Source organism: Cetorhinus maximus, chromosome 17 (assembly GCF_964194155.1).
Source record: "Cetorhinus maximus chromosome 17, sCetMax3.hap1.1, whole genome shotgun sequence".
Taxonomy (NCBI): domain Eukaryota; kingdom Metazoa; phylum Chordata; class Chondrichthyes; order Lamniformes; family Cetorhinidae; genus Cetorhinus; species Cetorhinus maximus.
Genome location: NC_135895.1, coordinates 30,993,217 through 31,015,091, shown reverse-complemented (window position 1 = coordinate 31,015,091; position 21,875 = coordinate 30,993,217). Strand labels below are relative to the sequence as shown.

The 21,875-nt window shown below is 43.3% G+C and overlaps 2 protein-coding genes across 3 annotated transcripts in view; one reads left to right on the top strand and one right to left on the bottom strand.

The window, feature by feature from the left end:
• The window catches only part of ttc22 (tetratricopeptide repeat domain 22), an 82,534-nt gene extending 72,288 nt beyond the window's left edge, over positions 1–10,246 (top strand). For both annotated transcript variants that reach the window (XM_078560921.1, XM_078560920.1), the window contains exon 8: positions 8,419–10,246. In XM_078560921.1, the coding sequence (XP_078417047.1) occupies positions 8,419–8,916 (498 nt within the window). In that variant the 3' untranslated portion in view covers positions 8,917–10,246. The remainder of the gene's footprint in view (positions 1–8,418) is intronic.
• A 2,003-nt stretch (positions 10,247–12,249) lies between these two features.
• LOC144692287 (uncharacterized) lies at positions 12,250–21,667 on the bottom strand. The gene is made up of 4 exons (XM_078560924.1): positions 21,172–21,667; positions 18,312–18,460; positions 16,048–16,157; positions 12,250–13,826 (listed from the first exon to the last, which is right to left on the bottom strand). The coding sequence occupies exons 1-4, from the start codon at positions 21,665–21,667 to the stop codon at positions 13,727–13,729; spliced, it is 855 nt and encodes a 284-aa protein (XP_078417050.1). The 3' UTR covers positions 12,250–13,726.
• Positions 21,668–21,875: the final 208 nt, after the last annotated feature.

Genomic DNA, 21,875 nt, shown 5'->3' with positions numbered 1-21,875 from the left:
ATTCTTTCAGTCGTGCAGCATTGTGCTTATGTTACTGGACTCCTCACTTGTCCCTGGGTATGTCCTGTCTCACTGGCAGGACAGATCACCAGAGGCAGTGGCACCATGGTATACAGTTGAGAGGGAGTGGCCCTGCGTATCCTCAACAGTGGCTTCGGACCTCATGAGCTCTCATGGCATCAGGTCAGACATAAGGAAATCTGTTGATCATTACCTGTCGTCCTACCTCAGCTGACGGATTAGTATTCCTCCATGTTGAGCACCAATTGGAGGAGCATTGAGGATAGCAAGGGCACGGTATGTACTCTAGGTGGGGGACTTCAATGCCAGTCGCCAAGAGTGGATAGGTAACAGCGCTACTTACTGAACGGGCAGAAGGACATAGCTACCAAACTGGGCATTTGGCAAGTGGGGAGAAACGGTAAGAGGGAAGAATTTGACCGCGCCTTCACCAATCTACCTATTGCAAATGCATCTGTGCATGTTTGCATTGGTAGGAGTGATCATCGCACAGTCCTTGTGGAGACAAAGTCACACTTTCACACTGAGGATGCCCACCATCATGTTGTATGGCACTGACTCTATGCTAAATGGGATAAATTCAGAACATATCTAACAGCTCAAAACTGGGCATCCATGAGGTGCCATGGGTCATCAGCAGCATGGTGATGGCTTATTGGTGATGTCACTGGACTGGCAATCCATAGGCCCAAGCTAATGTTTTGGAGATGTGGGTTCAAATCCCAACATGGAAGCTGGTGAAATTTAATTTTAATTAATACATCTAGAATTAAAAGCTAGAGTCGGTAATGGTGACCATAAAAGCATGGTTGATTGTCGTAAAAACCCACCTCGTTCACTAATGTCCTTTAGGGAAGGAAATCAACTGTCCTTACTAGGTATAGCCTACTTGTAACTCCAGACCCATAGTAATGTAGTTAATTCATAAATGCCTTCTATAAATCATGCCAATCAGTTGTATGAAACCAGACAGTCCACCAGGTATTAATCTAGGCACCAGGAATAATGACCCTCCAAAGTTCTCCTTACTAACATCTGAGGGCTTGTGCCAAAATTGGTAGAGTTGTCCCACAGGTCAGGCACAGAATCATATACCTTCTGGACAATACCCCCATATACCACTGTCACCATCCCATCGACAGGACAGGCCCACCAGAGATGGTGGCACAGGAGGGAGTTGCCCTGGGAGTCCTCAATATTGACTCCAGACTCCACGAAGTCTCATGGCATAAGGTCAAACATAGCAAGGGAACCTCCTGTGGGTTGCCACTTAGCGCCCCCCCTCCTCCCCACTTCAGCTGATGATTCAGTACTGCTCTATGTTGAACACCACTTGGAGGACACACTGAGGGTGGCAAGGGCACAGAATTTAGTCTGGGTTGGGAACTTCACCAAGAATGGCTTGGTAGCAACAGTACTGACTGAGCTGGCCTAGTCCTAATGGACTTAACTGCTGGACTGGGCCTATGGCAGATGGTGAGGGAACCAAGAAGAGGGAAGAACCTACTTGACCTCGACCTCACCAGTCTACCTGTCGCAGATGCATATGTCCATGACGGTGTTGGTAGGAGTGATCACTGCACGGTTCTTGTGGAGACAAAAGTCCCATCTTCACATCGAGGTGTCACTACCACTCTGGTAAATGGAATGGATTTAGAACAGATCTAGCAACTCAAAACTGGGCACTCATGAGGCACTGGGGGCCATCAGCAGCAGCAGCAGAATTGTATTCAACCATAATCTGTAACCTCATGACATGGCATATGCCTCACTCTACCATTGCAATCAAGCTGTTCAATGAAGAGTGCAGATGGGCATGCCAGGAGCAGCACCAGGCATACCTCAAATAAGGTGTCAACATAGTGTAATTATGAAGCTACAACACAGGACTACTTGCATGCCAAACAACAGAAGCAGCATGCGATCAGCAGAGTTAAGCAATCCCACAACCAACAGATCAGATCAGAGCTCTGCAGTCCTACCACATCCAGTCATGAATGGTTGTGGACAATTAAACAACTAAGTGGAGCAGGAGGCTCCACTTGCCTAACAAGAATCTATCTACCTCTGCCTTAAAAATGTTCAATGACCCCGCCTCCACCACCTTTGGAGGTAGAGAATTCCAAAGTCTCACAACCCTTTGAGAAAAAATTTCTCCTCATCTCTGTCCTAAAATACCCTAGTTTTAAAACAGTGTCCCATAGTTCTAGACTCACACACAAGAGGAAACATCCTCTCCACGTCCACCTTTTCAATACCATTCAAGATCTTATGTACTTCAATCAAGTCACCCCTCACTCTTCTAAACTCCAGTGGAACCAAGCCCAGTCTGTCTAACCTTTCCTCTTAAGACAACCCACTTATTCCAGGCATCAATTTAGTAAACCTCTGCTGAACCGCGTCCAATGCATTTACATCATTCCTAAAATAAGGAGACCAAAACCATAAGACCATAAGACATAGGAGCAGAAATTAGGCCATTCGGCCCATCAAGTCTGCTCCGCCATTCAATCATGGCTGATAGGTTTCTCAACCCCATTCTCCTGCCTTCTCACCGTAACCTTTGATCCCCTTACCAATCAAGAACCTATCTATCTCGGTCTTAAATACACTCAATGACCTGCCCTCCACAGCCTTCTGTGGCAATGAATTCCATAGATTCACCACTCTCTGGCTAAAGAAGTTTCTCCTCATCTCTGTTCTAAAAGGTCTTCCCTTTACTCTGAGGCTGTGCCCTCGGGTCCTAGTCTCTCCTAATGGAAACATCTTCCCCACGTCCATTCTATCCAGGCCTTTCAGTATTCTGTAAGTTTCAATCAGATCCCCCCTCATCCTTCTAAACTCCATCGAGTATAGACCCAGAGTCCTCAAACGTTCCTCATATCTTAAGCCTTTTATTCCTGGGATCATTCTCGTGAACCTCCTCTGGACCCTCTCCATGGCCAGCACATCCTTCCTGAGATACGGGGCCCAAAATTGCTCACAATCTTCTAAATGTGGTCTGACCAGAGCCTTATAAAGCCTCAGCAGCACATCCCTGCTTTTATATTCTAGTCCTCTTGAAATAAATGCCAACATTGCATTTGCCTTCCTAACTACTGACTCAACCTGCAAGTTAACCTTAAGAGAATCCTGGACTAGGACTCCCAAGTCCCTTTGCACTCCAGATTTCTGAATTCTCTCCCCATTTAGAAAATAGTCTATGCCTCCTACCAAAGTGCATGACCTCACACTTCCCCACGTTGTATTCCATCTGCCACTTCTTTGCCCATTCTCCTAGCCTGTCCAAATCCTTCTGCAGCCTCCCCGCCTCCTCAATATTACCTGTCCCTCCACCTATCTTTGTATCATCTGCAAACTTAGCCAGGATGCCCTCAGTTTCTTCATCTAGATCATTAATGTATAAAGTGAAAAGTTGTGGTCCCAACACTGACCCCTGCGGAACTCCACTAGTCACCGGCCGCCATCCTGAGAAGGACCCCCTTATCCCCACTCTCTGCCTCCTGCCAGCCAGCCAATCTTCTATCCATGCTAGTGCCTTGCCTCTAACACCATGGGCTCTTATCTTACTGAGCAGCCTCCTGTGCGGCACCTTGTCAAAGGCCTTCTGGAAGTCCAAGTAGATAACATCCATTGGCTCTCCTTTGTCTAACCTACTCGTTACCTCCTCAAAGAATTCTAACAGATTTGTCAGGCATGACCTCCCCTTGATGAAACCATGCTGACTTTGCCCTATTTTACCATGCACTTCCAAGTATTCTGAAATCTCATCCTTAATAATGGACTCTAAAAACTTACCAACGACAGAGCACACAATATTCAAGATGTGGCCTCACCAATGCCCTGTATAACTGAAGCATAACATCCTTACTTTTATGTTCAATTCCTCTCGTAATAAAGGATAGCATTCCATTAGCTTTCTTAATTACTTGCTGTACCTGCATGTTAACCTTTTGTGACCCATGCACTAGAACACCTAGATCTCTCTGCACCTTGGAATTCTGCAACTGTTCTCCATTTAAGTAATACTCTGCACTCTATTCTTCCTGCCAAAGTCAATTTACATTTTGCTACATTATCTGCCAGATTTTTGCCCACTTGCTCAACCTATCTATATCTGTCTGCAACCTCCTATGTCCTCTTCACAACATACTTTCCTACCTATGTTTGTGTCATCTGCAAATTTCGTTACCATGCCTTCACTCCCCTCATCTGTCATCGATATAAATTGTAAAAAGTTGAGGCCCTATCGCAGACCCCTGCAGTCCTCCTCTCGTCATATCCTGCCAATCAGAAAAAGACCCATTTATGCATACTCTGTTTTCTGCCAGCCAGCTAATCTTCTATCCAAGCTAATATGTTACCCCCCTACAACATGAGCTTCATTTTCCACAATAGCCTTTGATGTGGTATTTTATCAAATGCCTTCTGGAAATCCAAGTACAGCACGTCTACAGGCTTCCCTTGATCCACAGCACATGTTGCTCCTTCAAATAACTCCAATAAATTGGTTAAATTATTTCCCTTTCACAAAACCATGCTGACTCTTCCCAATTACCTTGATTTTATCTAAGTGCCCAGCTATAACCTCCTTAACAATCGATTCTAACACCTTCCCCACAACAGATATCAAGTTAACTGGCCTGTAGTTTCCTGTTTTCTGCCTCTCTCCCTTCTAAAATAGTGTGGTTATATTTATTACTTTCCAGTCTGATGGAAACTTTCATGTAGCGAGTTTTGGAAAATTAACACCAACGCATCTATGACCTCATTCGGCACCTCTTTTAAGACCCTAGGATGAAGTCCATCAGGACCCAGAGACTTGTCAGCCCACAGTTCATTCAGTTTGTTCAGTACCACTTCCCTAGTGATTGTAATTTCACCAAGTACCTCTTTCCCTCCTGATTTACAGCTAGTACTGGAATGTTTTTTGTATCCTCTATAGTGAAGACAGAAGCAAAATATTTGTTCATTTCATCCACCATTTCCTTATTATCTACTATTAACTCCCCATTCTCATTCTCTAGAGGACCAACACTCACTTTGTTTATTCTTTTCCTTTTTAAATACCTGTAAAAACGCTTGCTGTCTGTTTTTACATTTCTAGCTAGCTTCCTCTCATATCTAATTTCTTTCTCCTGATTAACCTTTTAGCCATTCTCTGTCGTTCTTTACATTCTGACCAATCATCTGACCTGCCACTCATCTTTGTGCAGTTCTATGCTTTTTCCTTAAGTTTGATGCTTTCTTTAACTTCTTTATTTAATCACGGATGGTGGGTCCTCTCAGAATTTTTCTTTATGGTAGGAATATACTTATTCCGAAATATCCTCTTAACTGTCTGCCACTACTTCTCTATTGGTCTATCCCCTACCCTAGTATTCCAGTTCGCTTCAGCTAGCTCAGCTTTCATGCCCGTACTGGGATGTTTCTTGCCCTTATTTAAGTTTAAGATACTAGCCTTAGACTCACTCTATTCCTTTTAAAACTGAATGAAAAATTCAATCATTTTGCAGTCGCTGCTACCTAGGCGTGCCTGCACTCTGAGGTCATTAATTAATCCTGTCACATTACACAATACCAAGTCTAATATAACCTGCTCTCTGGTTGGTTCCAGAATGTGCTGCTGTAAGAAACTATCTTGAAAGCATTCAATGAACTCCTCATCCAGGGTACTGCTGCCAGTCTGATTTTTCCAGTTTTATGTAGATTAAAATCACCCTTAATTATTGCTGCCCTTTTATCACAAGCACCCAATATTTCTTCTTATATATTTGTCCTACATTGTGGTTACTGTTAGGGGGCCTGTAGACCACTTCCACTAGTGACTTCTATCCCCTACTCTTGCTCATCTCCACCCAAACCTGAACCTGATCTCCTGAACAAAGGTCATCTCCAACTATTTCACCAATGCCATCCTTGATCAACAGTGTTGATCACCCCACCACCCAAGCGTTCCCACCCCCCCCCCCGCCGCGCGCGCCCCCCGCCCCCCCCCCCCCCCCCCTTTACCTAGCTTCTTATTCTTCTTGAATATCATATACTCTTCAATACTCAGGACCCAATCCTCGTCATCCTGCAGCCGTGTCTCCAGAACTTCTAACAGACCATATTTATTTACTTCATTGTGCGCTATCATTTCATTTACTTTGTTATGAATGCAATGCACATTCAGGCACAGCCTTTAGTTTTGTCTTTTTGTTATTTTTTATAACATCTAATCTTGACTATTGGAGTATTCTTAGGTTTTATCTCTCTGTCCCTTCCTGCTAGTCTATGATCCTCATTTCCCATATTATTATGGTCTCCTGCTTTGAATCCACTGCTTGATTTGCCATATCTGCCCATGCTTGATCCCTCACCAGCCTTGTTTAATTTAAAGACCTCTTTCCTTCCCTAGTTATGTGGCTCGGTAGAACACTGGTCCCAGCATGGTTCAGGTATAGAACGTCCCAACGATACAGATCCCACTTTCCCCAGTACTGGTGCCAGTGTCCCATGAACCAGAACCCACTTCTCCCACACCAGTCTTTGAGCCATGTATTTGTCTCTTTAATCTTATTTGCCCTATGCCAATTTGCAGGTGGCTCAGGTATTAATCCAGAGATTATTACCTTTGAGGTTCTGCTCAATTTGGCACCTAGCTCCTCATACTGATTATGCAGAACCTCCTTCCTATGTGTTGACACCTACATGGACCACGATGACTGAATCCTCCCCCTCCCACTGCAAGTTCCTCTCCAGCCCTGAGCAGCTGTCCCGAACCCTGGCACCGGGCAGGCAACGCAGCCTTCTGGACTCTCACTCTTTGCTTCAGAGAACGGTGTCAATCCTCCCGACTATACTATCCCCTACTATCACTACATTCCTGTTTGCTCCCCCCGCTTGAATGGCTTCCTGTACCATGGTGCCATGGCCAGCCTGTTCATCCACCTTGAAAATCTCACTTTTGTCCACACAGGTTATGAGCAATTGCAAAGTCTGAGGCTCCTCCACTACTGTCTGCTCGGTCCCATTTACCTGCCTCACTGACAGTCACATCCTCCTGCCCCTCACTGCTGACCAAAACAGATGATCTTATTCTAAGAGGCGTGACAGTCTGCTGGAACAAAGTGTCCAGGTATTTCTCTCCCTCCCTTATGTTGTGCGGTGTCTGCAGTTCAGCTTCCAGATCAATAATCCTGATCTAGAATTCCTTTAGCTGCTTACACTTTCTGTAGATGTACTTGTCATGGATCACCTTGGCATCCAAAAGTATCCACGTTCCACAGCTGCAACATAACACCTGTCCTGCCATTGTTACTTATGTTATTTAGTTAACATAATTTAATTACTCACTTAATTAACTTGGAATAATTCCTATGTATGCCGCACCTCTTTCCCCCATGCACCAAATTCCCACGTGAACCTAATTTGCTGATCACTCAGTCTCCGTCTCACTTAGGCATAGTCGCCTGTCTCCTCGCGTGCCTAGCCAGCGATGCTTACTTCCCATCAAAGAATACAAAAAACGCAATATGTACCCTCATGCCTCAGCAGGTCTCTCAAGCCTGGTTCAATGAGGTGTGCAGGAGAGCATGCTGGGAGCTGCACCATGTACAACTAAAATAAGGTACCAACCTGGTGAAGCTAGAACACAGGACTAAACGCTAAACAGTGCAATCACTTGCACTTAGGAAGGAGGTTCTGCACCAAGGAAGAGCTGAGTGCGCTGAATGCAGCAAAAGCTTTGGTCCCTGAATGCGTTCCAGCTATAGTGTGGAAAGAGTTATGCTTTAGAATAGCCTCTAGCCAAATTGTCCAGTACAACTACAATATAGGGATCTATCTGACAATGCAGAAAATTAGCTATGTCCTGTCCACAAAGAACAGGACAAATCCACCCGGCTAACTACCATCCCATCAGTCTACTCTCAATCATCAGCAAAGTGATAGAAAGTATTGTCAACAATACCATCAAAAGGCACTGACTCAGTAATAACCTGCTCACCAGTGCTGAGCTTGGATTCTGCCAGGGCATCCATTTTGAAGTCAATGGAATGTAAAATTCAGTGGGTCATAAAAATGTGTTCGATCTAAATGCACCCTGTTCCCACTGGTCAGGTAAGGTTAAACTTGGTGTTTTTGAATCTCTAATGTTGAAACCCAATAATGGCAAGATAGAAAATGGCTTTGAAGCTGGCCAGCTTGCAGCTCAACATGTTGAGATATTTAATGTATAGTCAGCAGGGATATTCACTGTACTTTGAACAGATGACTAACAAACTGTTAAAGCTCTTGTGGATTATGATCATCTTTACACTTGTAGATTTGATTGTGGTCTTGTAATGCACTGCCACCTATCCACTATTGCATTGTCCCTTGTTGAATAGTAACCTAATTCTGTACTGCCGACAGGTCTGTTACTACATGGGCGTTGATGCTGTGCAGGAACTCCAAGTGGTGGATGAAAGTGCACTTAACAGTGCTTTAGTTTTCTTCGCCAAAGCCATGGAATGTGACTTGGGAGACACGCTGCCTGAGATCCAGCTCCTGAGAGGGAAGTGTTTACAGGTCAAAGGTGAAGAGCACAATGCAGTTGAGTGCTTCAAGCAGGCAATTGAACTCGATGACGTGGGATCCCAGTACTCTGAGACTTTCCGCTGCCTCATTGAATCACTACTGTCATTGTTTATCCAGGGAAAATCCAGTCAGGAAATGGTTATCCATGAGGTGGAAATTTGGGTAGAAAAGGCAGAAGCAAAGTATCAAATAGAGAGAGTCAAGCAGGAACTGCGCTCAGTTTGTCGAAACCATATGCCAAAGATTTTAAAACTCTCCAGAGCCATGATTGTGGCTGGGAAGCTGCAAATAGTAAAGTTACTGTTAGAAACAATGAACCCTGAACATACCTGAGTTAACAAGAGGCCAGTTATGGAGTAAGTTGTGTGAAGACCCTTGCCACATGTCTGTAAAATCCACTACTTGATGGACTCAGGTTGTCAATAAGCCTTGCCTTTTGGGCCTCTTGGTGTATCTTCAAATGGAACAAACTTTGGATGGTCTGAGGCTAAATTGGATTTCCAATCTCATGTTTTCACCATCATTTTGCCTCTCTGTTGGCTGAACTGCAAAATTTGGTGTAAAATTAACCAATGGATGATGACACCAGCAGAATTTGGTTGGAATATAGTACTTTAAAACATCACCCCTCAAACACCATCTTCCAAACCCACAACCACTATCATCTAGAAGGACAAGGGCAACAGATAGATGGGAACACCACCACCTCGAAGTTCCCCTCCAAGCCGCACACCATCCTGACTTGGAAATACGTCGCCGTTTCTTGACTGTCGCTGGGTCAAAATCTTGGAGCTCCCCCTCTAACACCACTGTCGGTGTACCTACACCACATAGACTACAGCAGTTCAAGTAGGCAGCTCACCACCACCTTCTCAAGGGCAATTAGGAATGGTCAATAAAGGCTGGCCTAGCCAGCGACGCCACATCCCATGATCAAATATTTTAAAGAGAGATTTGTTCACCTTTTAGCACACTGACAAGCATCTTCGAACTTTATAATGCACATAATTGCTGTTTTTCAGACTACACTGTTGTCCAGGAATGAGCAATATGACTTAGCCAAATTCCTAAGAATGTCAGCTGTGCTCAGTCTCTTAAGGTCTTTCTGGTTTTCCAGAATTCCCTTGTGGAAATATTTTGATGTGCAAATCCTCAGGGAAATGCTAAATTTCACAACATCAAGGACTCTCCCAGGTCTGGCATAGTATTAGTTAATCGAAGAATAAAGCACAATCTACGTTGGCCAACTATGTGACCCCATTCCAACACCAATGGAACACCTCCTACTATATCAGACCATTTCCTGCACCAGACGCCTTTGTTGGTTTTCTGAGCGAGATTGCGGATTCAGAATGAGTTTGTGCTGTGCATTGAGCAGTTTTGTGCTATAGTGTGGGTTAAGACAGTTCTAAACTCATTCTGCTCTGGACCACTACAACCTACAGAGAACAGACAGTTTCATTGTGGATCTTAGAGAAGAAATGGGATTGCTTTAATCAGCTACAGAACCCAGGTCTTCATCTCACTGTTTAGGAGCGTGTGTTGTGGTAATAAGCCAAGTGGCTTGTATGCATACATACATCTTCAATAACTACTCACTCAAATGTGCGAGGTGAAAAGAGAGAGTAAATATAAATATTACAACGTGGTCTCACATTGGTAATTCTGGTTGGTCTGCAGCTCATTGATTTTTTTTTATTCTAACACTTTAATACCCAGTAGAAGCACAGCTGTCTGGAGAGACTGAACCTCTTTTTTTCAGTGTAGCTACAGCCATCTTCCAACTCTTTTGAAACTGAGCAGTTTGTGAAGTTGAAAACTTGGGCAGTTTGCCGTAATGAGTGATTTGATGCACTTGATGTGGTTAATAAAACATTAAAGTGACTTGAACACCGCGGTTCAATATCCATGGACAAATGGACTTGTGACCGACTCTGCAGCCAGTGCACCAAGCGCAGGAAATTATTGATCTGATGCAAATAAGCCTGGTTTAAAAAAAAACCCCATAAGAGTCTGGTTTGTCTGAGGAGCACATCTGGGGGGAAAAGTGGGGAAATTTGGGTTTATTTTCTCCTCAGGCTCTGAACTTCTATTGGGACCGTCTAGCAAGGCTTTGTCTTCAAGAGGTCAAATATGCCATTCCCCTCCTCAAAAAATAGTTACATCAAGTAGCTCTTTGCTTGCACTGGAAATGCTCCCATTAGAAACCCTTCTAGCACATCCGGTATAACCCATTAAAAATGTCACTAAATTATTTCCACGAGCTGACTTTGCATTTCCAAGAAAGAGGGGCTTAGTTGCTGCAGACGAAGCCAATTGGTGGTGCAGTTGACAAGGTTTATTTGTTCTTTGGATGTGAGGGATGTGAACAAGGCTCCAATATTACTAACTACTAATTGCTTTGAGAATGTGGTAGTGGGCCTTCTCCTCAAACTACAGCTGTATGAGGTTTTCTTGTACAATTTACAGTGAGATAAAAATTCTACCTTTCAGTTGGGGATGGCAGGGCAGCAGGCAGATGCGGGAGGGTCAATCAGGGGGGTTGAAGCAAGGGTCGTCCCCACTGGGAAAGGTGAGCACTGCTCGAGCAGATGGAGAGTGAGAGGGCACCACAAGATGAAGGCACTCACCTAAAGGTCCAAACAAGATCCAATGAATAGTGGCAAGGATCATATCAGGGAGGGGGAGTGGGTCCAAATGATTGTGGACTTGCTGTTGGGACCTTTTTGCTTATTTTTACATGATTCTCCTGCTGTGAAGTCACCTTCTCTATGTGCCATTCTTAAAATTTTACTGCAGTGCCAGTTTAGGGGCTAATTGCCTTTTTAATTACCTTAATTGGCTATCTGCCGCTGCCAGGTGAGTAGCTATTACCACTGGGAGCCCTTGCCTGGGATAAGTGCAGGGAGGTGGGAACGGAGCTGACCCAACACACTACGTGCCCAACGCACGTCCCCACCACCTCCAAAGCTGCCTCCACGGGGCTGGTAAGGTTCCAGCCATGGTCACCCTATCAAAGATCTCCAGGATACTGTTGCAGGTAACTCAGGTCAAAAATCACAGGGGCTTTTCAAACATTTTTTCTACATTACCGTTGAATTTTTTTTTGGATCAAATTCTTTGAAAACTGCTTTCACCATCTCATTTTCCAGTTGGAAGTGTGCTTGCAATTGCTGCCTGCTATATTGCAGCCTAAAAGGTTACTTAGCATCCCAAAATGGGCACAACTCAGTTGAATTCCTAGGCCCGACTCTGAAACTTGTTTTCACCGTCTCACTGTATTACTTGCCCTGCTCACACAAAGGATTGGCAGTTATGATAGCATTGTGATTGTGCTACTGAACTAGTAATCCAGAGAGCTGGACTGATGGTCTGGAGATGTGAGTTCAAATCTCACCATGCTAGCTGGGGAATTTGAATTTAATTTATTAAATAAATCTGGAATATAAAAAAGTTAATATCATTACCAGTCTAGCCTACTGGGAACTCCAGACCCACAGAAATGTGGTTGACTCTTAACTGCCTTTGAAATGGCCTGGCAAGTCATTCAGTTATCACAAGAGTAATGGGCAATAAATGCTGGCCTTGCCAGTGATGCCTATATCATGTGAATGAATAAAAGAGAAAGATCTATGAGTGAGTGAAAGCAAACCTCAAACACAAATAGAGAAAAAAGCTAAACTTTATTTCAGAATGAATATATTTGAAAAAGTTCTGCAAATGAGCCTTTTTAGGGAAAACAAAATTAACAACAGATTGACGAACTGATTGCAAACTATCCTCTTAGAAGAAGTGAGGAGGACTGAGAAAAGTCCTGAATGTGAGGCACTGACAAATTGTTCCACATGGATTTCTTCTGGACAAATTGTTAATCCTTTTCCTAAATGATTTATAAGAGAAGCGTTACACAATTTGCAATGACACAAAGATTGGCCGGGTGGTTAACAGTGAAGTTGAGTGATATAGACGGGATGGGCAGATAAGTGGCAGATGGAATTTAACCCTGAAAAGTGTGAGGTGATACACTTTGGAAGGAGTAATTTGACAAGGACGTATTCAATGAATGACATGACACTGGGAAGTTCTGAGGAACAAAAGGATCTTGGCGTGTGTGTCCATAGATCTCTGAAGGTGGAGGGGCATGTTAGTGGGGTGGTGAAAAAGGCATATGAGACACTTGCCTTTATCTATCGAGGCATAGGTTACAAAAGTAGGGAGGTCATGTTGGAGTTGTATAGAACCATGGTGAGGCCACAGCTGGAGTACTGTGTGCAGTTCTGGTCGCCACATTATAGGAAGGATATGATTGCACTGGAGGGGGTGCAGAGGAGATTCACCAGGATGTTGTCTGGGATGAAACATTTAAGTTATGAAGAGAGGTTGGATAGACTTGGGTTGTTTTCGTTGGAGCAGAGAAGACTGAGGGGCGACCTGATTGAGATGTACAAGATTATGAGGGGCATGGACAGGATGGATAGGGAGCAGCTGTTCCCCTTAGTTGAAGGGTCAGTCACAAGGAGACATAAGTTCAAGGTGAGGGGCAGGAGGTTCGGGGGATGGTGAGGGGAAAAACTTTACCTCTAGTTTGGAATGTGCTGCCTGGGAGGGTGGTGGAGGCGGGTTGCCTCACATCCTTTAAAAAGTACCTGAATGAGCACTTGGCACATCATAACATTCAAGGCTATGGGCCAAGTGCTGGTAAATGGGATTAAGTAGGTAGGTCAGGTGTTTCTCACGTGCAGGTGCAGACTCGATGTGCCGAAGGGCCTCTTCTGCACTGTGATTCTGTGAATGTTTAGGCCAGAATTTCTAGAGGGCACATTAGGATTTTTGGATTGCAGATTCTTTTTAAGAGACTTTGTACTTTGTCCCTATCACATATCCCAGTTCAGGTATAATCTAACTGTGCAGTAGAAAATGTTCCCCTGATCTGCCTGATCAAGCACTTCTGTGTAAAATAAGGTCTAGTTAAGATGCAGATAAATCTTCAAGTGGGGTTTGAACCCAAAATAATATTTTGACTAAAGCATAATCTGGATTAAGCACAATATTTCATCTGTAGTTCCCTCTCCCAACATAATATTCAGTGGAATGCTGTTGGTGGATTGAGAAGTCATCACTGGTTTTCATCATGCTAACAGCTTTACTGCTGAGCTGTATTGATCAATATGTTTTTCTTCATCTTCTCCTGGTCTTCAGGGCCGAATCCAATGTACGTCAGGTATTCTTGCACAGATCCATATCTAGTAAGTATAAAAATGATGAGCAAAGTCACTTTGCATGCCCAACCTGGGAAAAGACAGATTTACTTATGCTTTGAGTGCCACAGTCACACGGTTACCTTCGAAACTCTGAACTGGCAAGAAAGCTATGAAAGGATGAGCCTTTTATCAAACACCGCAAACTTCAATGTAATGCAGCATTGAATTTCCACATCAGTAAAGCAGCTTAACTTGGATAGGCAGGGTTAGAATATCAGGCTGGGAAGCATAACTGCAACTCCCCATCATTCAGTATTTTTTGCTGGAAATAAATTTGGACATAAATATTCACCCAGATAGGAATGAATGTGTTGGAATTGAACAGAAAGGTTGAGGATATATCACGTGGCATATTTCACATCATATGCTCCTTAACAGTGCAGGATACAAACAACCCAATGCATGCCTGTCCAGGTTTGGTGTGGCTCATTATTAGGGAGTATCAATGCTAAATGGGCTACTTTGTGAAATGCAGATCATTCTGCTGATTCAGGCACTGTAGCAATTTCTCTCCCCATCATTTGAGGCACATAATGTAACAATAACATAAACAATCCCAGATCCCACCTGAGCTTGAACCAAACAATGAGTTTTTAATAAGGGCTCAGGAACTGGAGATGGGGGCAAGGTCTGGGTTTCGATCCTGTTCAGTGTGATTCATACACTCCCACCATGATTTTGAAAGGTTCAGCCAATCAACGACCAGGGAGCAGGCTCACCATCCAATCAGAGATGCTGGGCAGGTCCCAAATGCTGGAGGGCCAATGGGACAGTCTCCAACGTGCACTGAGGATGGGTGGATGGCTGGAGGGGAGAGGAAGGGGGGTAGGTGGTTGGAGGGGAGAGGAAGGAGGAGCACAGTTGGGTGATTGTGGAAGGAGGTAGTAGGATGGTTGGAGAGGGAGAAGGGAGGCAGGGTAGGTGGTTGAGGGAGGAAGAGGGAGGGTGGTTGGCAGATGGTTGGGAAGGAGGGAGAGAGGTGAGATGTGTTCCCTTGCATGATCCATCGCGGCCTCCCACATCTCACCCTGAGCCCATTGTGTTGGCCTGAACATGCTCTGCACACTGTGGGCTGCCCGCATTAGGAACGGGGCCTTAATAGGCTGCTTAATTAATGGCATTTGGCTACCTACTGCTTGCCAGGTAGCTGATCTAACCCCGAGTCGGCCTCTTTCAAAATGTTTCGGAGTCAGGATTGTGATGGGGAACCGGCATGGAGGCCAGTGGCACCAAATTGTGGGCCTACCCACCTCTAGACTCCAATCTCTTAAAAACTTCAGCCCTGGGAAATCAGTGAGGTCAGGAACATGGGCATCAGTGGGTGGAAGTTCCAGTCTGCTAAAGATCAGCTGCTATTGCAGCAAAAAGGAAAGTCTGGCCCTGGTTGGGCTTAAATCTTTTTCTACTGATGTCGTAGCAGCATAAATCAATGTATGCAAATTCAACATATTTCTATCGACTGTCACATCCCTTTATCACTTTAAACAACCTTTATCAAATCACCTCAGAATCTCCTCTGTTCTAAAGAAAGCAGCCCCAATTTTTCAAGTCTAGTTTGTATTTCTGTTTGCTGGTGGATTGACACACTCTAGTACCTCAGCACCATTCCTAAACTGCACAATATTCCAACTGTGGTTTTACTGAGGTTTACCATTAACGCCCTAAATTTTATATTCTATGCCTCTTTCCACAGAACCCAGTATTCCATTAACAATGAGTTAAGCTTTCTGAGACACAATAAAGGCTTTCAAAAAAGTTATTCTCCCTGTTATGACACTATCCTTTAACATTCACCATCCTTTTAAATTTCATTTACGAGCAACATTTCACATTCACCAGCAGCCTGCTCTTAACATCCGTCCATATACCTGAAGTTAGGCAAATAAACTGCCCAAAGAAAACAGCCAATTTATTTGAGTCTGCATGAAACCCATCAAAAGCCATTCGAACAATGACTGAATCAAAAATGGAAAATGTTGGTTTAAGATTCTGAAACTGAAAACTCTAAGGTGATGTCTGCTACTCAAGTGCCAGGAATTTCCTCTACAAAACTGGGACTTAGTTTCTGGATTCTGGCCCAATTTCTGGTCCTTACAGCACATTCTCAATCAGGGTTATGGTTGCAATGCATTGGAAGAGCTATGGATAGCCACGTCCCCATTATTTTCCAAGTATAAACCTGATCCTTACAGATCTCACTTACTTTTTGTCCATGTATTCCAATAATGTTTCCATTGTTTCTTTTGATCTTAATAGAAACTCTTCAGGCACAACATAATTTTCATAGATTTGAGACATTCCCATAATACTCGGCTGAAAACAAAAAAAAATGATAAAGGGTCAGGTGTGCAATCAACTGGTGCACCATTAGTTTTAAAAGCTGAATTCATGTAGACAATATATAAACTGAGGACTATCTAAATCCACCCTTTAAAGGTTATAAACTTGTACATCATAGGTCAGAACAAATTGATAAAAGAGCCAATTCCCCATTCCTACACTCTTAGAGGAATTCCAGTTCACTAAGAACCTTAAAGGGCAGAAAATCAGACAGGCCCAGGATCCACAACGTGCTCCCAGTATGTACAGTTTCCCACTGGAATCCTGAGATCACAAAAAGGATCTTAAATGCCATTTGTAGCAAGTTTGAAATAACCAGACCATGATGTGAGAAAATATTGAGCTATTTTAAAAGGGGTTGGGAGAGAAATTGAATCTCGTTGTGTTAGCCTGAAATTGGGTCTGGCCATTTAAAATCAGAGTTAAGCCCTTTGCATATGGTAACAAGCAGCCTAACACCTGTTTTAGGGCCTCTCTGGAAAACTGGGCTGCCCTCAGCAGAGCAGATGACTGGCCTAATCAGCCTGGGTTTTCTGACCAATGTCTGTCGCTGCAAAGATAAGTTTACTTCTTCATTATATTGATGTGGGGCCAGGAGGAGCAGGATTGTACTTTATTTGAGTACATATTTGGAGTACTTAGGTAAAAAGGCACTTTCAACATTTTTTTCAACTGCCTATCCCCGAAATACAAGTGTAGACCATTAGAGTAGAAATTCACCTTGGGCAGAAATGCATTAACCACCTGTTAAAATTAGGCATGGCAATATGATACTCCCCATTGTGTGTTGCAACCCAAAATGGATTTCTATCCCATAGTGTTAGCATGTTCCTTGTGCTAGATATTGATGAGCTGCATTAAAAAAGGAAACTTCCTCCAATTATCACTGCCCTCAATAAAGGAGCAGCATGTAGTTCCCAGCGTTTTGCAGGTAACTGCAGAAGAACAAGCAGCATCTGCTAAGAGGATGACATGCAAAGGAAAGGTATTTTCTAGGAACAGATTCTGCTGCCAGTACGCTAACTCACACCAAGTCCTGTTCGACCGTCACACCTGTGCTCACTAACTTGCACTGGCTCCAAGTCTGGCAACAACGCAATTTTAAATTTCTTGTCCTTGTTTGCAAATCCTCCATGGCCTGACCCCTCCCCATCTCTGGAAATTCCTTCAGCGCCACAAACCAGGAGATTTCTGCACTTCTCCAACTCTGGACACCTGTGCATCCTCGAATTTAATTGCTCCACCTTTGGCAGCCGTGCCTTAAGCAGACTTATGCACAAATGGCTGGAGGCATCCCCAAGGCTGTTTCACAAGCTCCTGTTAGACCTTACATGCCACCACCCGCCACTACTCCCCCTTCACTCTCTCTCTCACCACCCCCTACTAAAACCCAACTTAGCCTTTCATTCTCCTTTATATGTGTTTCTCTCATATGTCTTTGGAACTGTACATTTCCCATAATATAAAAACTTTCATGTTGCCAATATTGTCAGTAACCTTTGGGAAAAATAAACACACTGCTTAGCCTTGCTTATCTGGCTAGTCGTAAACAGACTAACATCCCTTTGAAATCCAAACAATTCCTTCACTTATCTAAAAATGCAAATTCCCTTCACACCTTACATGCTAAGATAGCATCCATGTTTACTCTATAGCATTTCAAGTACATTCCTACACCTAGCTTCTTTTGATAATTTCAAGCTTGCAGTCCACTTGACTCCAAACATAATTAAATCACACAGACAGAATCATCTACACTCACACCCATAAACCTACTTTACAACAAACCAGGAAAATATTATGAAATTGATTTTACTTCCATAACAATCCTTTGAAGTGTCTTGGGCTGCTTCACTATGTTAATGGTGCTACATAAATGTAATAGTATAAAAGCAAAATAGTATGGATGCTGGAGATCTGAAATAAACACAGACGATGCTGGAAAAACTCAGCAGGTCTGGCAGTATCAGTGGAGAGAGAAACAGAGTTAATGTTTCGAGTCCAAAATGACTTTTCTTCGGACCTCTATATAAATGCAAGTTGCTATTGCTGGTTTAGAAAAGAGAAGGTAGGTCTTTCTCATGCATAGTTATATGTAAGATATGAAAATGATGATATTTTGCTTACCTTGACGGTTGCATAGTCTATTAGAACCATGTCCCTTGGCAAGCCAACACAGGTCTGTATGAAAGCAGAGATGATGCCCGTCCGGTCTTTCCCACACATGCAATGTATCAAAGCAGGAACGTTTTTGGGTTCACTCAGCAACTTCAAAGCTGTGGACAAAAAATATTGAAAGAATTTCTCAATGACAAGGGCATTTGCTAATTTAATTTTGTTTTCAGTCATAATTATGGAAAAAGATAAAGATAGAACAGGAGTAAAAGTACTGAATTGGGGAAAGACAAATTTTACAAAGCTGAGAGGTGATCTGGCGAAAGTGGACTGGTTACAGCTACTTGAAGGGAACTCAGTGGCAGACCAGTGGTAGGCATTCAAAAGCGAGATTTTAAGGGTACAGTTTAGACATGTCCCCACAAAGAAAAAGGGTGGTACTGCCAAATCTAGAGCTCCCTGGTTATCTAGAGGCCTACAAGTTAAGATAAAGGAGAAAAAGAAAGCTTATGACCTTCACAAAACACTTAATACTGTAGAAAGCCTAGAGGAGTATTGTAAATACAGGGTGAAGTAAAAAAGGTAATTAGGAAAGCAAAGAGAGGATATGAAAAAATATTGGCAGGTAAAATCAAAGAAAACTCAAAGATGTTTTTCCAGTACATGAAGAGAGAGAGAATAACTAAGGAAAGGGTAGGGCTTATCAGAGATGTACATGGTAACTTATGCACTGATGCTGAAGATGTGGACAGGTTTCTCAATGAGTACTTTGTCTCTATCTTCACTAAGGAGGGGGATGATGCAGATATTCTAGTTAAAGAGTGAAGTATTAGATACAATAAGCATAGTGAGAGAGGGTGAACTGGAGGGACTGACATTCTTGAAGGTGGATAGTTCACCAGAGCTGGATGGACTGTATCCTAGGCTGTTAAAGGAAGTCAGGGAGGAAATAGCGGGTGCTCTGAGGATCATTTTCCAATCCTCACTAGATACAGGCGAGGTACCAGGGGATTGAAGGTCTGTGAATGTTGTACCATTATTTAAAAAGGGTGCAAGGGAAAGGCCAAATAATTAAAGGCTGGTTAATCTGACTTCAGTGCTGGGCAAATTATTAGAATCAATTCTGAGAGACAGGACAAACTGTCACTTGGAGAGGAATGGATTAATCAGGGATAACCAGCATTGTTTTGCTAGGGGAAGACCATGTCTTACTAATTTAATCAAATTGTTTTGTGGAAGTAACCAGGAGGATTGATGAGGGTGGTGCAGTGGATATTGTTCTACATGGATTTTAGTAAGGCATTTGACAAGGTCCCACATGTCTGACTGGTCAGAAAAGTAAAAGCCCATGGGATAAAGGGTAATGTGGCAATTTAGATCCAAAATTGGCTCAGCGACAGGAAACAAAGGGTAATGGTTGATGGATGTTTTTGCGAATGGAAAACAGTTTCCAGTGGCATTCCACGGGGCTCAGTGTTGGGGCCCTTGCTGTTTGTTGTATACATTAATGTCTTAGACTTAAATGTGGGAGGAATGATCGGGAAACTTGCAGACGACACAAAAATTGGCTGTGTAGTTGATAGTGAAAAGGATAGCTGTTGTCTCCAGAATGATATCAATGGTTCAGCTGAGTGGGTGGAAAGTGGGAGATGAAATTCAATCCAGAGAAGTGTGAGGTAATGCATTTGGGGAGGTTAATGTGGAGGATAAACATCTGAATGCGGAATGTTTGATCAGGTGGATGTAGGATCCCAGGATACTATTTGAAGAACAGCAGGGAGTGCTCGTGGTGCCTTGGCCAATATTCATCTCTCAACCAACAGCAAGTCATTGAAGGTGGCAGGATAGGCTGAGAGAGTGATTAATAAAGCAAACAATATCCTAAGCTTTATTAATAGGGCATAGAATACAAGAGCAAGGAGGTTATGCTGAACTTGTATAAGACACAAGTTCAGCCTCAGCTGATGTATTATGTCCGGTTCTGGGTTCTGCACTATAGAAAAGATGTGAAGGCATTGGGGAGAGTGTAGAAAGGATTCATGAAAATGGTTCCAAGGATGAGGAACTTCAGATATGAAGATAGTTTGGAGAAGTTGGGATTGTTTTCCTTGTAGAAAAGAAGGCTGAGGGGAGATTTAATAGAGGTATTCAAAATTATGAGGGGCTGGACAGAGTAGGTAGGGAGAAACTATTCCCACTTGTGCAAGGATCAAAGACGAGAGGGCACAGATTTAAAGTAATTTGTGAAAGAAACAAAAGCGATTTGAGAAAAATCTTATTCACACAAAGTGTGGTTAAAGTCTGGAATGCACTGCCTGAGAGTGTGGTGAAGGCAGATTCAATCGAGGAATTCAAAAGAGAAATAGACTGTTACCTGAAAAGGAAGAATATGCAGGGTTACGGAGAGAAGATGGGAGAACAGTATTAGGTGAATTGCTCAATGGGAGAACCAGTGCAAGCATGATGGGCCGAATGACCTCCTCCACTGTAACAATTCCACTACAACCTGGGAACACAGGCATGAAAAGTATAATATTGAATAAGTCAGCAATAGCTGGGGGATGGGAGCAGCAGGTAAGCGGTAAACTTTTTGAGGTGAATATCAGGTAAGTGCAATAAATGGTTCTTGAGATTTTGTGGCACTTTTGAGGAATGTTAAGCACAGGGAAAATGGGCAGAAATAATCGAAGAAGGAATCAGAGCATCAGAAGGAAGCACAGAAGAGTTACTTTTTAATTCTATGTTCTCCTTGAGACATTAAGGGTACAAATCGTGGGTTTAAGCCACTCCACCTTCAGTTTTATGAAAGCAAAATACTGTGGACGCTGGAAATCTGAAATAAAAACAGCCTGGCAAAAGATTAATCACTTACCTGTGAAGAACTGGGTCTGTGAGGTCTCACATATATCGATGTACATTTGCATCATGCCCTTGGGATACTCTATGTTCTCCGTCAGATAGTCTAACTGTTCGAGTTGACCAATTTCATCGATTTGAGCTTTCGTCAATGTGCTTTGAAGTTGAGCGAAATACTTCTTCGATGGAAACCTCATGTTACAGCGCACATATGGCATATCTTTGCTCAGCATCTCCCCTGTGGTTCCTTTGCTTTTCATGTCTTCTATTTCTTCCTCAGTGATTAGCACCCTTTTATAAGCAGCATCAAGTGGCTTATTCTCTGTGGAAGAAACCTCTTCAGCAGGAAAGCAAAGGCTGATGATCATTTGGATTCCCAGTACATCCCTCAGATATTGCACATCTTCCTCCGTGGCATTACCTGGGAAGGCCGAGCGATAGATTTTGACCGGACCCTCAATGGAGTGCAGTTGCCTGAAGTTTGCAACCTTTTTCAGTTGACGCAGTGACATGTTGTGACTTTCAGCCGGCTGGCTTTCCTTTTAACTTTTCTGCTGTCGCTCAAAGTGGCGTTACTGGTGGGAGTTTGCAGAAGTGGACCAGGAGCGGAGCCCAGATTCTCACTGCTGCAGCAAGCAGATTGAACAATCTGATCAGGTTAAACTGAAAATGACTGCACTGAAGTGCATTTACTCACAAACAAACACAAAGCATGAACAA

Excerpts from the sequence above, each read along its gene's own strand:
- LOC144692287 (XM_078560924.1), bottom strand. The coding sequence starts at position 21,667 with ATGTCACTGCGTCAACTGAAAAAGGTTGCAAACTTCAGGCAACTGCAC. Across the intron at positions 18,461-21,171 it reads ACAGACCCAGTTCTTCACAG|CTTTGAAGTTGCTGAGTGAA; the intron begins GTAAGTGATTAA and ends TTTTGTCCACAG. Across the intron at positions 16,158-18,311 it reads TAGACTATGCAACCGTCAAG|CCGAGTATTATGGGAATGTC; the intron begins GTAAGCAAAATA and ends TTTTGTTTTCAG.